The 17838-nt window shown below is 36.6% G+C and overlaps 1 protein-coding gene across 2 annotated transcripts in view; it reads right to left on the bottom strand.

Annotated features, from left to right (window-relative positions):
- Positions 1-17838, bottom strand: part of CNTN3 (contactin 3) — a 449736-nt gene that overhangs the window by 75285 nt on the left and 356613 nt on the right. For both annotated transcript variants that reach the window (XM_069084081.1, XM_069084082.1), the window contains 3 exons: positions 10824-10960; positions 8703-8832; positions 6318-6468 (listed from right to left, as the gene is read on the bottom strand). In XM_069084081.1, the coding sequence (XP_068940182.1) occupies positions 6318-6468; positions 8703-8832; positions 10824-10960 (418 nt within the window). The remainder of the gene's footprint in view (positions 1-6317; positions 6469-8702; positions 8833-10823; positions 10961-17838) is intronic.

Here is a 17838-nt window from a genome sequence, read left to right as displayed (position 1 = left end):
CTTTTTCTATTTTTCTTAATACATAGAAAGTTTAATTGATGCATTTTGATTTTTTAGACTATAATCATTTCCTAATTACCAAACTTTTGTAGCAAAGAAAATCAGTTAAGTCAAACCATGCCCCCAAGTCCACTGGATATGTGACATTTGGCACCTTTAGTCCCCAACTTTTTCACCAAAATGAGAGAAGTGTCTTTTATTATCTGTCCTCTGAAAACAATATTATATGTTCTTTTTACTTGGAATAGACACAGAAAAAATCTATTTCATCACTTATATGAGGCAGGACAACCTCCTAGGAGTCAGTGATTATTTTAAAATATTTTGTATGTTCGCACATATGTGAATGTGTCTATCTATGTATATGTCTTATTTAGAGAATAATCAAAGGGAATAGAATAAAATAAAATATTTACATTCCTATTTATATACTCCTGATTATCCTAACAGCTTAAAAAAATAGTTAGCCAGTCATTCAAAAACATTGACTAATCTTACCTTCCTTTCTTATTTATTTTTCAGATTAGGTCTCCTTATCTCCTCCAGACTGCAATCCACAGGTCTAGTGCCATTCTGATTGGCAAGGGAGCTTTGCCCTACTTCATTTCTGACCTAGGCCCATGGCTCCCAGAAGGCTCACCATATTGATTTTGTACTTAATGCATACACATGATTAGCTTTGCACCCACTGTAGTTCAAAACTCCCAAGCTCAAGGAAATCATCCTCCTAGGAGCTGGAATTCTAGGCTTAAATGATGACTGGAACCTATTCTTTTATTTTTTTTTCTTTTTGGAGGGTGGAAGGCAGGGAAGTTGGGGTTAAGTGACTTGTCCAAGGTCACACAGCTAGGTTTTGTGTTAGGTGTTCAGGCTGGATTTGAACTCAGGTCCTCCTAACTCCAGGGCTGGTGTTCTATTCACTGTGCCACCTCGCCGACCCAGACCTATCATGAGGAAACTAAGGTGAGAGAAGTTATGTGTTGTGCCCAGGATTACAGAGTGTTGGAGGAAGGATTTAGAATCATTGTTTCCTATTTAATAAACAATATAATCATAGAAGACTACATTTCTAACTCCCCATTTTCTTAATAGTGATTATATTTGACAAAAAAGGATCCATCTAACTTTTCTAAAAGGTAAGCTTCTTTTGAGCTCTTAGACAGTAACAGTTACTCTTGAAATAATTCTTTCAAATTTGCAAGGCACTTTATATACATTAACTCATTTGTTCATCACAATAGTCCTTTGGGGGTGTTTTACATATATTTTTCAAATGAGGAAATTAAGAGTCAGAGGAGTTAAGTGACTTTTTTTCATGGTCTCACATCTAACAAACTACAGAAGGGTGTCTATTTTCATTGATTTCAAATCCAAAGTTCTACTCTCTGAAAAGAAGGAGCATTCACTTCAGAAATGGTTGTATGTCCAAAAGCAATCACCAAGCATTTATTAAATGTCTACTGTTTACCAAGCACCGAGTCGAAAAAAAATGAGGGGGGGTGGGGTACATTTTATGGAAATAACTGAGTAGAGTGGAAACGAATTGCATAAGGAATATAATTCAAAGAATAGCAACCAAGTACACATTTTGAGTAGGTGATTCATTGAATATGAGAATGAATAAGGATTGAGGGTACTGTGCTCTATGTCAGCAATGACCTGGATTATTAATTGCACCTCTATGGGTCTTTCCAATTCTAAACCCATTATGACCTACAGATTGGATTTATCAAAATTTTCAGATTCATTAACCATCTTTTCCTACCTGTATTATTAACACTAATGAAAGATTTCTTTTTATTAATGGTAAAATAAGTAGGTAGGAATTTTTGTAAGATTAAAACACCAAATCAGAATTATTAAAACTGTGATTGAGTAGTCATTCTAGGAAGGAAGTCATGGTGATTTGACCAAGCCTAGCTTTAACAAGCCATTCTAACAAGCATTAAGTTCCTATTCCAGGTAAGGCAAGTAAGTGGTGAATGTTGGGGGCTACAGAATCAATTAAGAAAAGCAGTCCTTGCTTCCAAGGGGTCCATGTTACTGAGGGGGGAATGGAGGAAGCAGTGAGAACATGGGCAGAGATGAGTACAGAACTGAATTTTGGAGGAAGAGAAAGAGCTACCAGGAAATGGGGTCATGCTCCAAAGAAGAGCTAGTTCTCCATGTTTGCCCAATGGAGGGAGCTGGCTCCACTGACCAACAAATAGGAACTTATTATAAGCCATTGAAATCTAGGGCTGTTTTAGCTTGGGTGTGGCTGTGACCTTGAATGTAACATCTCCTCTGGGCCTTGGTTTTAACTAGAAGGATGACTTTCCGGTTCCCTTTAATCTTAATACCTTCCCTCTGAAACTTCCTTCAATTTAATTCTGCAGTAAACTTATTTGGACAGAGCTGCTGGTATATTTTCTCCCCCCCTTAGACTTGGAGCTCCTTAAAGCAGTATATCTTTCCTCCTCCTCCTCCTCCTCCTCCTCCTTCTTCTTCTTCTTCCTCCTCCTCTTCTTTTTTTGAACCCATATTTGAACTCAGGTCCTCCTGACTCCAGGGCCAGGGCTCTATTCACTGCGCAACCTAGCCACCCTAACTTTACTGCTTGTTAATGACGACTTAGATCTTTTTTCTAGAAAACATGGATTTCAGTATTTCTTAGGACCAATCCATTGAGTTTCAACAAAGCCTGAGTGGAAGATGTCTTTTAAATAATTTAGGTGGCATAACTGCATTAAATGTTGTGAGAATCAAGTGAGCTAATGGTTGTAAAACACTCTTACTGAAGCACTACCTAAATGCTAGTTATTAAGCATAGTAGAGAGGCAGGTGGCCTGGAAGCCAGGAAGATATGAATTCAACTTGTTCCCCAAACATGCTAAGGAGGCAAGACACTCACCTCTCAGTGCCCCATCCCAGCTAATTTAAAAAAAAAAATCTCTATCTGTCTACCTAGGAAGCAAATGGAGTTAAGTTACTTGCCCAGGGTCACACAATTAAGGAAGTTGATTTGAACTCAGGTTCTCCTGACTCTATGGCTGGTGCTCTATCCCCAGTTAATTCTTGAAGACTATAAATTGCAGAGAAAATGCCCTTCACTCTATCGAGAAAGGATTTCCTTCCTTGGGAGTACTCTACACTGAAGAAATCCAAGATATGGTCCCTAATCTCATCCCATTATTTCATCCATGTAGGAACTCTCTTCACCAATTCTGATATAACCCATCAATAGCTTTCTAAGTATTGGAGAATTATATGAGGTACAAAAAGATTGAATAAGTCGCCCATGATCACAGAGCTTTGTGTCAGAATGAAGGTGTGAACCTGGTGATTGCAATTCCATCCTGCTTTTTACTACAGCAATATCCTAAGTTAATTCAGGACTCCAGGCCTTCATGATGGGTTTTTCATCTTTGCTGGAACTCATTTTATTTAACAACCCAGGTCTTTATAGATATTGAGAAATAACTGTACTGGCAATATGTAGCAATGATGTTTATAGCACTTAAGAGGGCAAAGGTTTTATGAGAACATTCAAAATCATTAGGAGTACTCATATCCAGAAATAATTGTGATCATTGTGATCATAAACAGTGAGATAAAAGTCACTGTTGCCTAACAAGAAAAGTTTGCCCTAAGATTCCAATCTCCCCAATTGCTCTTAAAGTTTTAGTAAGTCATGAGAAGTTTTTGGACCCCAAAAAATCACCACCTGGTAGTGTACCTTCTGAGAATGAACCTCTCAGAACTCAGCTAGCTTTTCTCAAACATATATTGGACCCATTCTTCACACCTTTCCATTCTCCACACAATTAATAGACCCCAAACTGAGCTCTGAATATGTAACTCTTCATTGGCTCCTGATTGCCTCTAAGATAAAATACAAATTCCTTAGTCTGGTATTTAAAGTCCTCTACCTTCTTTTGCAGGCCCTTTTCATATTATTCCCCTTCTTTCACTCTGTTTTATTCCAAATGGCCTGCTAGTTGATCCCAGTATAAGACATGCCATCTCTACTCCTAGCAACTCTTCATCTATGGAATGTACTTCTTTCTTTCTCATTTCTGTCTGATAAGAGATTCCCATTCCCTTTGAAATACAGATTCTTGAGGGGCGACCAGGTAGCACAGCGAGTAAGAGCACCTACCGGCTCCAGTGTTGAGAAGACCTGGAGATCGAATCCTGGGCTCAGACACTTAGCACCCACCCAGAAACACCTGGCCATGTAACCTTGAGCAAGTTACTTAACCCCAATTGATTAGGGGTGGCCAGGTGGCTCAGCGAGTAAGATCACCAGCTCCAGAGTTGGGATGACCTGGATCAAATCCGGGCTCAGATACTCAGCACCACACCCAGAAATAACTGGCCGTGTAACCTTGAGCAAGTTACTTAACCCCGATTGCTTAATAAAAAAAAAAAAAATTAAAAAAAAAAGAAATACAGATTCTTGTATATCTGGGTTCCCCAATTATTGGTACCCTGTCCATATTGTTTTATGTTACTTGGATATAATTCATATTCAATTAGCCTTTGTGCATGTTATATTCCTTTTCTCCCACAATAGTTAATAAGTTTCTTAAGAGTAGGGACTGTTTACTTATTTATTTTTCTTCTTGTTTTTGTCTTTGTATTCTTATTTGATTTTGCTTTCACATCTATTTTATGTTTGCATCTCATCTTCTGTTAGCATAACAATTCAATTGAAAGGCCCTGGTCACCCCAATCTTAAAAAAAAAAGGAGAGCTTTACTAGATTACCTCTAAAATCTTTTACACGTATAGGACAGAAGGTTGTGGGATCATAATAACTGACATTTCTACAGCAACAGAAACTTTTCAATTATATATCTATAAGTGTATGTGTGTACATATATATACACCCAAACACATATACACATATATGTATATATGTATACATATATATACCCACACCCATGTACACATAAAATACACATGGTATATCTTTGGAGTTTGTCAATAAATCTGGTATTACAGGTATTATCATTGCCATTTTCTATATGGGTAATCTGAGTCTCAGAGAAATTGTATGATTTCCCTGTGATGACATAGCTTGTGAATAGCAGAGGATGGATCAGAACTCACATTTCACCAAATCTAAGCCTAAAATTCTTATTGGTCATATCCGACTGGCTCTCTTTCTGTGATATTTGAGTGCTAAATCATTCTCCAATTGACTCCTCAGCATCTTTGGACAAATAATTTCTGCATCAGGTTTTCAAATTGGTATACCAAAGTCTGCCTCTTCCAGGGGAATGTTGGGAAAAGGAGAAGTACTTCGAATTTCTTGGGACAAAATTATCATATAATAGACTGCATTGTTTATGTTTGGGATTTTTTCCAATTAAAGATATAGCAAGTTGGAAGACTGTTGAAGTACATTAAAGCAAAGGCATTCTTAGGAAACTCATTTCTTAAGAACGTTATATTCTGCAATCCAAGGCTCAAAGAATGTGGACTAGCTTACTGAGATGAAGGAGCTCAAGAGTGAATCATGTGATTCCCCATTTATTCTCCATATTACTCTCTATTTAGATGTGGTAAACCACTAAATCTTGACCCTGAATTCCGATTCTATCAATCATAAGAAGAATTGCAACTCATCAACATATCATAGGATTATCCATTTTGAGCTGGGAGGAGACTTCAAAGGTGATTTAGTTCTCATTCTAAAGATGGGGAAACAGAAGATCTAGAGAAGGCAAGTGACTTTCCCAAGTTTATACAGGCAAGCAGATCAAAGATTGGAACTCAGGTCCTCTGACTCCAACTTCAGCACTCATTTCACCAGTCCATGATACAGCAGTGACTTCCCTAAGTTCACAAGTTCAGTAAGTGACAAAGCCAGGACTCAACCTAAGTCTTGTTCTTACTCCTTGCTCAGTTGGTCACTTGGTAAAAAAGACTGTTCCCTAGAGAAGGGTCAACCAGAGGCAGCATAGCCCAATGAAAGGAACCTCTGCTTTGCAGTTAGAATATCAGGTCTCAAATCTCATCTCTGCTACTGGATCTGCATGACTTTAGACAAATCAATTAATATCTCCATAGCTCAGTTTCTTCAGCCCCAAAATAAGAGTTTTAGACTAGATGAATTCTAAATGCCCTTTTCCTTCTAACATTTTTTGATACTGATTTCTACAAGTTACAGTCAGAGAAACTGAGTACCTACCATTAATTAATTAATTAATAATTAAATTATTAATTTATTAAATAAATAATTAATATATAAACATAATTAAATTAAATTTAACATGGATTTAAAGACAAGAAAATCTGAAAAATCAATGCTTTGGGGGAACTGAATACCTTTCACTTGGTTGCAGGACCTCGTCACCTTTCTTCCAAGAGCAATGTGCCTTGGGAGATGCCTTTGGTTTGCAATCAAATATAACCAGGCTGCCTATTTGAACCTGAATCAGCTTCTTCATTGGATTCTTAGAAAAGTCTGGAGCAGATGCTGATGATGAAGAAAGAATGAAAAAGAAAACAGCTCAAATTATTTTAAAGTTGATTTTACACAGTTATTTTGAAGATGAATGGCAAGGTCATAGAATTGCTATGTGGATGCAGCTTTTTATACCCTACCCCATCCTTGGAAATATATTGAAGCCTTTGCCATTGTAGAAAATACATTTACCAATAAGTTTTGTAGTTGCCATCCTAATTCTAAAAGTAAACACCCAGAACAACAAAATGTGACAGAATAGTGACCAGAATCAATTAATCAAACAACCAACCAATCAATCGAAGAGGAAGTAATTATTGGTTTGGTAGGTTCCAGGTACTATTTGTTATTAGAGATTTAAAAAAAATCTCTTAGGTATCAAAGGTAAATTAGGATTAAGAATTAAATTAAAATTAAAAATTAAAGATAAAACAGGTAGCTCACTTTGTTCCATTGTTGAAAAATTTTCTTCAAATATATCAGTATAAATACAGAGTTTTGTTTTTTTCAAACAAGGGTTTGAAGTGTGGAAGGCACTAGCAGGGAGAAATAGTGGATTGTGAATTGAAAACATTAAATTCCATTTAAAATATCCATATATGGGGGCAACTAGGTGGCACAGTGAGTGGAGCACTAGCCCTGGAGTCAGGAGGACCTGAGTTCAAATCCAGCATCAGACACTTAACACATACTAGTCGTGTGACCTTGGGCAAGTCACTTAACCCCAATTGCCCTGAATCCCCCCTCCAAAAGACAACAAACAAAAAATATTCATATACTTCCCTACAACTATTCCTTCTTTTTACTGGACCTGTGATTTCTTTGGTATAAGGAACTCCCATTAAAGAAAGTCACTCTACCAATGCAAATCAGCAACTGTTCTGCAACTTATAGTTTAAAAGTTGCCTAAAGCAGCAGTTAATTATGGCTTCTTAATGAGAGTGCCTAGAACAGAGTGTCTCTTTGATAATTAAGGGCCTCAGGGTCATTATTCTGGATATAAATTATCTTTGTATGTCACTGTAAATCAGAGAATCATAGGATTTAGTAATGGAAGGGACGTTAGATATAGAAAGTATAATACTATCTACTGAATCCACTGGTCTCATGGCATATCTTAGAATTTTGTTTTGAATTATTTTTCTCTAATGCCTTAATTTTTCAGCCTACCCATTTTTAATTTCTCCTAAAATAAAAGGAAGAAGCTCTTTTTGTGTAGCAAAAATATTGGAAGCAAACTAGATACCTACCCATCCAATAAGGTAAACAAATTAGAAAAGATTAAGTTAATGTGAAATATTGTCATAATACTCAGAAATATGAGGAGTTCAGGGAAATACAGTTAGACTTGTATGAATGAATGATAGAGGAAAGTAACCAGAAAGAGGAGATAAAATAAAGTCCCTACAATAATGTATATTAAAAAGAGTACTAAAAGCAAGGTGAACTTATAATATCACTGGATCACAGTTTTAGAGCTGACAGAGACCTCAAAGGATCAACTGTTCAGTTTGGTCAAAAGATGTTAAACATCTCACTCAAGGTCAAATAGGTAAGAAGTAGAAGAGCCACAAAGCTCCCTGGATTCCTCACCCATTACTGCTGTTTTCAATGAAAAAAGATTGTTATGGGCATAGATTTGGTTATATGCTGTCTTTGTTACAATTGTGTGTGTGTGTGTGTGTGTGAGAGACAGAGAGAGAGAGAGAGAGAGAGAGAGAGAGAGAGAGAGAGAGAGAGAGAGAGAGAGGGTGGTGAAAGATGAGAGGGAAATGGCATTCTTCTAAAAGCAAAAAATAATAATAAACTAATCGAAGGAAAACAATTGGGAATCCTACTCTGTCGAGTTCTGGTTAACTGAAATTTTACTCCTACTGTCTATGATGATATTGTCTATGATATGAAACATAGTTTCTCAAAGACAAAGAGAACATCGCCTTCATATCCTATAATTAGTCTTCATCTTTGGGCTTCTCTCCAAGTCACTGTTTCTACTACTGTTCCATCATTAATAATTTAGCTGCGCATTCTCGCTTCAAAGCGATGAATGATCGGGCCGTAAATATCCTGGATTTTTATAGCACATGAGTTATAGCTGTTACCAAACACTTCATTGTAATGGATTAAAAAGAGAGACATATAATACCTCCATCTATAGTCATACCTGAAAGGGTTAACAAATTAAGATGATAAACTGGTATCATGAAAAGCATTTTTAATAAAAGTATAAAGAAAATGTATCTTACCAACAACTTTGAGTTCTGCACTGGAATAGACGAGCCCATGTTTGTTTTCTGCTATGCACTGGTACATGCCAGAATCATTCACATTTAGGTCTGCTATTGAAAGGGCCCCATTTTCTAGCTGTACTCTCTCCTAGGCAATGGAGGGGAAATGTCTTTATCTATAAAAGCACAGTATGTTTTAACAAAAAAAGAAAACAAGAACCACTGAAAACTTTACCTTGGATCAAATCTATCCCAGATTTCTCTCATTTATGAACTGTACAGAAAGATCACCAAAGTATCTCCTTTGACTGTGCAAATTGACTTTAGTTCTCACTTAAACCAAGAAACCAACTAATCTTTCACCAATGAATTGGAATTGGTCCTCTGAAGTGCTAATAAAGACCAAGTAGCCTAAAAGGAAGCAGGCTCTACATCTCATAAAGCACAATCTAGGAATACATGGGATAAACCCGTAACATTCCAAATGATTTTCCTTTGTCATTTAATGTCTCCAACTTCCAAACAGAAAGTGCCACAAGCTTCAGCATTTCTATTCAGGCAAACGGTAAGGAGTTTCTTTGCTATTCTTTAAATATGCAAGTTGAAGGCTGGTAAAAACTAGGTACATGGAACAAAAGATACTTAAATATGGAGATCATGAATATTTATCAAGGTGTTTATGGAGTGTGAAATATAGACAAGTGCTATGCCTGAGGAATTGAAGGAGCAAGGTTGGGTTAGCACTAAGAGCAAACACCCAGCATAATTAAAAAGTGCATAGAAGAAGTCATTGAGAAAATAAATGCCAAAGCAGAGGAATTGCTGAATGATAGACATATTAATTTCCCTTGCAATCCAGCTAAGGGATAGGACTCAAGAAGGGAAATACATACTTAATATTCATGGTCCAACTACTAAAAGTGAGGAGGGTCTTTGTAAAAAGCAGTCTGTGTAGTGTGCAGGAAAAGTCATAAAAATGATGATCCTCTCTGACCTAATAACTATATTGTTGGAATTATAACTGAGGATATTATTAATAGAAATTAGAGCTACCTGTTCAAAGATATTGACAGCAGCAATCAATTCAATTTAAAAGAATGTTCATTGATATCCTACTTCATGCAAAGCACTGCACCAGGCAGTATTAGTTCTAATTTCAAAAAAATTCAAAAATAACAAGAATTTAAAAGAAAGAGTAAGCTGGACATAAGTGACTTGCAGTTTCTTGTACAAGCATCTTTTTTGTTGTATTCTACTGTTTTGAAAATGCTTATTCTATTAATTTTGAATAAAACAGACTTTAAAAAAAAGAATTGAAACCATCTAAATTTCCAATAATAAAAGACAAATTTTTGGTTTGGATCCATGACTATGTTATGATAAAAAAAACTATACTTATAATTTCATAGGTGAGGAAACCTACTCAATTGACGCTGGTCAGCAATGACTGCAGTTCAGAGTTGTAGATTTCTGCCTGGGATCCTGAGAGGGTAAGGCACTTGCTTAAAATCACATAGCAAGGATAGAGCCAAAGCAAGGTCTTCCTAACTGTTATACTGCCTTCTATGGACATTGCCCCTTCAAAGATGTTACAGCACATTAACCAAATGGGCTACTATAATGCCATCATGATTAAATATGAGCCATGTGGAGGAATGTGGGAATATGTTTAAGAACTAACTCTACATAAAGAAAAAAAAAGATGAGATTCATGGGAATTCTTAATTATTGGAACAAAAATGGAAAAACAAAGAATCTTTATTGATTCACTCAAGTCCAAACTCTTATGAGTGTATTTTATATGTTGGAATGCATTTAGGTAATTCAAGTAATTGAAAAGAAAGTTGAATTGGTTGTATTAATGTTTTATATTAAGTTTATGGTAAATATTTTTTATTAAATACACTTTCTGTTGGGGACTTAAATCAATAATATAGAATTATATCCTTCTCATGAGCTTATTTGAGTAAAGATCTCGGTCTTGGCGGGGCAAACCCTTACTTTCATATCCTGTCTACGTATTGAAGTGTAAGCAAAAACCTAAGAAAAATCAACAGTATTTTGGGCAACCACTTCCCCAGTAAAGCTTCCAGAAACCATCTAATGTGACAGGAGGGAAGATGAGTCAATTCACTTTACCTCTACCACCAGGCCATCTCCGTTCTTCAGCCATCTGTAGGATGGCTTAGGTTTACCACTTGCCCGGCATTCCCAGTACAGATTGTCCTCCACGGCAGTTTCTACATCCTTTATCATCTGAACCCAGTGAGGTTTTGCTGCACCCCCCCCCCAAAAAAAGAGGAATTAATATGCAAACAAAATTTGAAAATCTTATTCTGGAAGATATTCAAGGTAACAAATAGTGGGTAAAAGGAGGTACCAAATATATCAATTACAATTTATTTTTACACTTCCAAATATAGCAAGAAATCCACAACTTTTTCTCAAAGAAGAATGATACTGATCTTTCTGGATTCATATGAATTTAATCATTTATATTTTCTAAAATATTTAATGTCAAAATAATATTCCTGTAAGTTGTCCACAGTGGGACATTTTGGAGTCATGACCTCATTTGAAAACATCAGGACCTACTTTTTTTTTTTCTCCTTCATTCTTCACAATTAGAAGGTGGCAAGGAGGACACGAAGCAATAGAACGAGAGCCTGGTGCCTTTTCTAATTTCATAGGTATTTGTGCGGTAGCCATATGGCTATCTCTACTCTTGGCTTGCTGCCCAATGCTTTTTGGAATCCCTGAAGGGGAAAGGGAGGAACAGAAAAGAAGTAGGGCCCCTCCTAATCATCGGACAGTTCAATGATCCCCTCCAAATCAGCAAATTAAAGCTGTGATAGTTGGTCTCAAACTTACTCTAATTCCCCCCCAGCAAATGCCATTAAACTAAGTTTTCTTTTCCTCCTATGTTCCTGCTTGTCTCATAATTATTTGTTGGGTTCTATTACCTAAAATTTCCCTACATGTGTGCCTGATATGTACCAGAAGATAAATGTGCTGATGCCTAAATTTGATTTTTCTTCCCAAAGGTATTTTGAACTGCAAGATCACACTGAGTGACAACTTACAATTCGTTTCTTGAATGGCAGCAAATATCAGTCTTAATTAAGCACTTAGATTTAACATCCATAGGGAAGAAACTTCTATAGCTCAAGAAAAATATTTCCCTCAAGTTAGAAATAACTCTTAATTAAATGCAAGTCAGAGAACACTTTACTTACCTCTGTATGAATTAAAATCAAAGTAGGAAAAATAGATAGATCAGCAGAATTTGAATGATATGGTTTTTTTTTTCCCCTCAAGGGGAGAAGGAAAAAAGTAGCCCATAACTTTAAATCAGGTAAGCAAATCACATAGATAACACATTTCCTTTCCCTCTAATAGGAGGTATTTCGATTTTATTTTATATTTTAAAGAGAGAAGTGCAACACGACAGAAATAATGCAAGTCACTCAATGAAAACAGCACATTGTGCCAAGTCTCAGCTCGGGCTTCAGATCCAGCCCTGCTAGGTGAGAAAGCTTATTGGCTTCACATTACATTATGCATGTGGTGCGCACTATGGGATTCACATTTGCATCCTGCATATGGAGAAACAGTTTATCCATTTCCTCTTAAATGAAATAAAGGGAAGATTTTTCTTTCCATTTCTATTTTATAAAATTCCTTTTTGCAAATTAAATCAAAATGGAACCATTGTCATACAGCTATTGGAACCAACTGAGAAGGCCAAAGTTGTATTTTTGTATTTTTTTTTTTGATTCATTTGACAACTGACTGTTGCCCCCCTTGGACTGACTGACACTCACTTCTCACCATGTCTATCATTGGAGTGCATTAATGCTACATTAATATTACATACAACACACATATTATATCAAGCAACACTTGAAAAGCGGGAAATAAAACAATACTAGAAATAGAAATAATAATAATGTAGTAAATATACTAAAAATAACAGAGATGATGCATTAAATATAATAAAATTCTGCCTAATGATATTTACACACACATAGGAATGATAAAAATGCATATCATGGCATTTACACACCTTAAGGCAAAGCACCATTGATTTAATTCGATAATGGAAACACTACCTGCTTTCCTGAGTAACTTCTTTTTTCTCCTGTAAGTTAACCTAGTCAGAGGTGGAAGGATACAGGTGTGTGTTGTGACCTATTGAAATTTTTGTATATGTAGGAGAACTATTGATGGTGTTTACTAACCTTCTCTTCCCCTAAGAAGCCTTTACAAATGACATTTTAAGCAGGAAAGATGCCACCACTCATTCCCCCCCCCACCTCCTGCATGCCTCCTCACCACCCACAGCAGAGCCCCCACCAGACACTATTCCCTGGAGGAACCTTTGCCCTGTGGCACCACTCTCTTGACAGGTAGCTACACACCTTACAATATTATTCTGGGAAATTTCCAGCCATGCTTCATTTTACTGTCTCCTCTCACTTCCTCCATAGCTTTTGTACTAACAACTTTGATAAACTTTAGTCACTCCCCTTCCACATTTCCTTTCCCTAGTCTCCCACCAAGGACCCACCCAGTCAACTCTGCCACTGTTACTGCATAGGCAGTGGTAATATGCTTTCCTTTGCCCCGTTCCCTATACTGATAACTTTCAAGCACTTCTCCCTGGCCTCCAATATCCTAAGTGTAGTTTTCATTATTAGAAAGTAAGCTTCCCAAGGGCAGAAAATACCTTTTCTTTTTTTATTTATATCCTCAACACAGCACAACACTTGGCACACAGCAAATATTCAATTAATGCTTTTGTTATTCATTGATCTACTCAATAATACCTCATGTCTAGGTCAGGGTAGGAAGTGGATAGAGTGGTAAGTCTGGAGTCGGGAATATGTGAATTCAAGCTTAAGTCTCAGACACTAGTTATGTGATCCTGGGCAAGTCACTTAACCTTGTTCATCTGAGTTCCTCTTGTGTAAAATGAGCTGAAGAAGGAAATAGCAAACCACTCTAGTATCTTTGCCAAGAAAATCCCAAATGGGATCACGCAGTCAGATATAGCTGAAAAATGACTGAACAGCAACAACATGTCTAGGTCTTCCTCAGACCCAGCTAAAGGTGTTGAATTTCTTGCCAAAATGTCTTCCTCACTTGAAGCATCTGAGCCATTGTCTAAGGCAAACTACTAAAACCATCAGACAGTCTCTTTTCCTACAGTCTTCTTAAGTGACAACTTATCATTATCTTTTTCTTGTTCCTCAGGGAGTTTAATTAACTCTCCTATGGGCAATATAAGGTTGGTACAAATTATTATCATAGAACTCTGTGACTGGTGCCATTCTATACATTTATAAGGTTCCAATCTTTAACAAAATGACCAGGAATAGATGTCCATCTATCTGCTAATCTGTGGGCGTCTTGAACCCCAAGGTTTACCAGCAAGACACTGTTACCTGACTAATGAAGATGAACATCACAGCTTTGTCTACTCCTTTCAGAATTCTTCTGAACTAAGGTTACAGTTAGTGGGTGAGCTCTCTTCAGTTTCTCTCTCAATTACAGAATTGATTAATTTTTTTTTTAACGATATCCTTTTTCACCCTCTGAGACTCCAAAGTACAAGTCAACAGGTAGAGATGTAGCTGATGTCCAAACATTTTTAAATATAGAATAAATCTTTGATGTTATTTCTGGGGGAGTGGTAATCATGGGCTAAAGAGGGAACATGTTACTTAACTGAGATTTGTGTTCACACCTTAATGGATCCATCAATGGCCAATGGAAACATCAGGTTGTGGTTACGCTCCTTAGACCATTGTTTTATTCTTTCTTTGTATTTCTAGTTCCTAGAACAGTGTGTGAGACATACTAAGCACTCAATAAATACTTACCAACTGACTAGAATTTCTACTCCTAATTTTTTAGGTGTAGTTTTTGTTTAGTTAATTAAAATAATTATAACAATCATAATAGTTAACATTTATATCGAGCTTTCCATGTGCCATGCAATGTGCTAAGCAATTTACAATTATTATGTCATTTGATCCTCACAATAACCTTAGGAGTTAGGCACTATCATTATCCCCACTTTACAAATGAGGAAACTGAGTCAGGAAGAGGTTAAGTGACTTGCCCAGGTTCACACACCTAGTAAGTATCTGAGGCTGGATTTCAGCACAGGCCTTCCTGACTCCAGACCTTATCCACTGTGCTAGCTAGCTGCCCTAACAATTACTAAAGCTAAGGTTCCCTTAAGTAATTTGTTCAGAATAAATCTTGGCAGGAAAATCAAACACTGAAATTAATAACAATATCAATAATACTAAAAACAACAATAATGGATAGGATGTACATAGAAATTTAAGGTTTATGAAATTTGTTGCATATATTATCTCATTTGATCAATTCCTGTGCCATAATATTTCAGCAATTATGGAATCTTTTATTTATTTCTGCTTAGACAGGCTTGTGCATATCTGGTGAAATGCTCAGTCACTAATAAATTATGGCTCATGTTTATTTCCTCATTCCAGTGACAAAAAGTCCACACAGATGCATTCCAAAGGTTTGCTAATGTTTATATTCTCCCAGTATATTGTAAGAGTTGGTGATACTTTTCTTTGTATGCTACAAGCAAATACCTCACCCATCACTGTGACATCTGTGATCATTGTGAGCTAGTAAAATCTGATCCTTATTAGCTGTAAAATCCTTTTCTAACCCATATGTCTGAAGTCATCATGTTGAGCTCTCACAGCACTAACATGATATGCTTTGGGTAGCACCAACTGCTTCTGAATATAGGAAGAGGAATTGATAATTTTGCACAGTATACACAGTTGTCCAACTCCAATCTCTGCCATTATGTCAATACTTCACCATCTTTCCTTAGTAATTTTTTCTCTTTCCCTGTCATCCATGGAAAACTGAGCAAAAGAAGTTTTGGTATAATGAACCAAGGTTCACAAAAACTCTCAGGTAAATGTCTGTCTGACAGCAATTATACTTCTTGGGAATCCTTGGGCATAAATTTCATTTCATCCTTAGGTAGTGCTGTGGTGGCTAAAAGATTGAGGAAACAAAGGTTTGATATCCCCAAGCATATTGATTTATTAAGTGATATATAATAATTGCCCAACAAACCAGAGGCAGACAGTCTCAGATTAGGCATAGATCCCAAATATAGAAGGAGAGGAATTTGTACGCATCAAAAACAATTAACTGGGGTGGCCAGGTAGCACAGTGAGTAAGAGCACTGGCTCCAGTGTTGGGGTGACCTGGGGATCGAATCTGGGCTCAGACACTTGGCACCCACACAGAAACACCTGGCCATGTAATCTTGAGCAAGTTACTTAACCCCAATTGCTTTAAAAAAAAAAACAATTAAACAAGTAAGGCCAATTAATTAAAAGGAAACAATTCAACATAAGGTAAGCTGATTTCTAATTGGATGAAAGATTAGGGACTTTCCAAGTTGAGGGGTATGTGTGAAAAGGTATAGTTCTCTGAATTCAGAAAAAGAGGAGTCCCACTTCCCCCAAGTGTCTATAAATAATCAAAGGAACAGAGAAATAATAACTGGTTGATCAGTAAGTATGGGGACAGTTTCAGATAAGCTATCTGGGTTGCTTGAGATGTGTTATTGTTTGAAAATTTGCTTCAATCTTTGGATCTAATCAAGTTTCTGGTCAGCATGACCTAGGTCCTTAGTTAAGGGTAGCAGGTAGAGATGATCCTTCCAGCCATGTAGGGCTAGGTTCAAAAAATACAATCAGGTTTTCTCCTATTTCCCCTTAAATAATAAATGTATAAATTATATCATTATAATGATAATAAAATAATAAGAAATGGATAAAATTTTCTCACAAGACTGATTTTGAATTAGTCCCATAAGTGAATAGAAAGCGAGCTGAGCTAGCTTAAGAACTGAGTCACAAGATGGAGTCAGTGTAGTTCACTTGATTCCCATAATCAACAACTTGCTGTCCCAATCCCCTCGATTCCCTTAGTGCTATGTTTTGGGTGGCAAATAGCCTTTGAGACAGATCATCAATATCCATGTTAATTATTTTGGCCAGTGATGAATCCATAACTAGTCAATGTTCCTGCCTGTCTCTGGAAAACAACATCTAATTGGCTACTACTCCAGTTATAAATGAATGAACAATTGTCCATTCAAATTTGAAGTTTAGTTCTATATATAGTCTTTGATTTCTGGGGGGTATAGTTTCAATTTCAGAGCTGAAAACCTCAGCATATATACAAAAACATGTCTTCCAGTCACTAGGTCCTCTGTAGGTGAAGGCACCATTTCTTTTTTTTTTTTAAACAATTGGGGTTAAGTAACTTGCTCAAGGTTACACGGCCAGTTATTTCTGGGTATGGTGCTAAGTATCAGAGCCCGGATTCAATCCCAGGTCATCCTGACTCTGGGGCTGGTACTCTTACTCACTGCGCCACCTGGCTGCCCCAAAGGCACCATTTCTGATGACCAGCATTCTCTAGGTACACTACTTCTTACAACCCTTTCAAGGTAGTATATGTATGCAGAAGCAAAGGCCTGGATTATTCTATATAGTTGCAAACTGGTATTTGTGGAAGTCTTCTTATCACATCTTTAAAAGTTTTTTTTTTTATCTGTCAATAATCTCCAAGTGACTTCAAAGGGTTTAGAGTATATTGATATTTCCTGACTTGTTTTTGATTCTCTTAAATCATATATCCATGAGTAAGATCATTCATTGTTTTTAGCATCACTAGTAACCTTTAAATCCTAGGGGTGGGATCTCCGAGGTTCTTTGAAGTTGGTTACTTTAGGAGTGTTCCTTTTATTTTTTTCCAGTTAGTGATTCATCTTTCCTGTGATGCTATATGGTGTACATACTTTCTCAAGGCTCTGCAAAAACTCTCTCTTGTCAATCAACAGTTTCAGACCACCTTCTCTAGGTAATCTAATATTTTATAGTCTTTCTTTGTGTTCTTACAGAGTCATTCCAATAACAATGAGGTCACCTAGGTCACAAATTCTTCCAAATAATTCATATTTCCAACTATTTTCTCCATTTCCTTAGAAAATGGCAAGCACCCCTGAGTTACCTTGAGGCATATTCACAATATGGCAAAATCCAGCTGAGAAGATAAAAAATCTCTCTCCCTCTCC

The sequence above is a fragment of the Petaurus breviceps genome, unplaced genomic scaffold (assembly GCF_028583685.1).
Source record: "Petaurus breviceps papuanus isolate PSGF00001 unplaced genomic scaffold, PetGlider_PUasm1.0 174, whole genome shotgun sequence".
Taxonomy (NCBI): Eukaryota; Metazoa; Chordata; class Mammalia; order Diprotodontia; family Petauridae; genus Petaurus; species Petaurus breviceps.
This window is presented reverse-complemented; position numbering and strand designations above follow the sequence as displayed.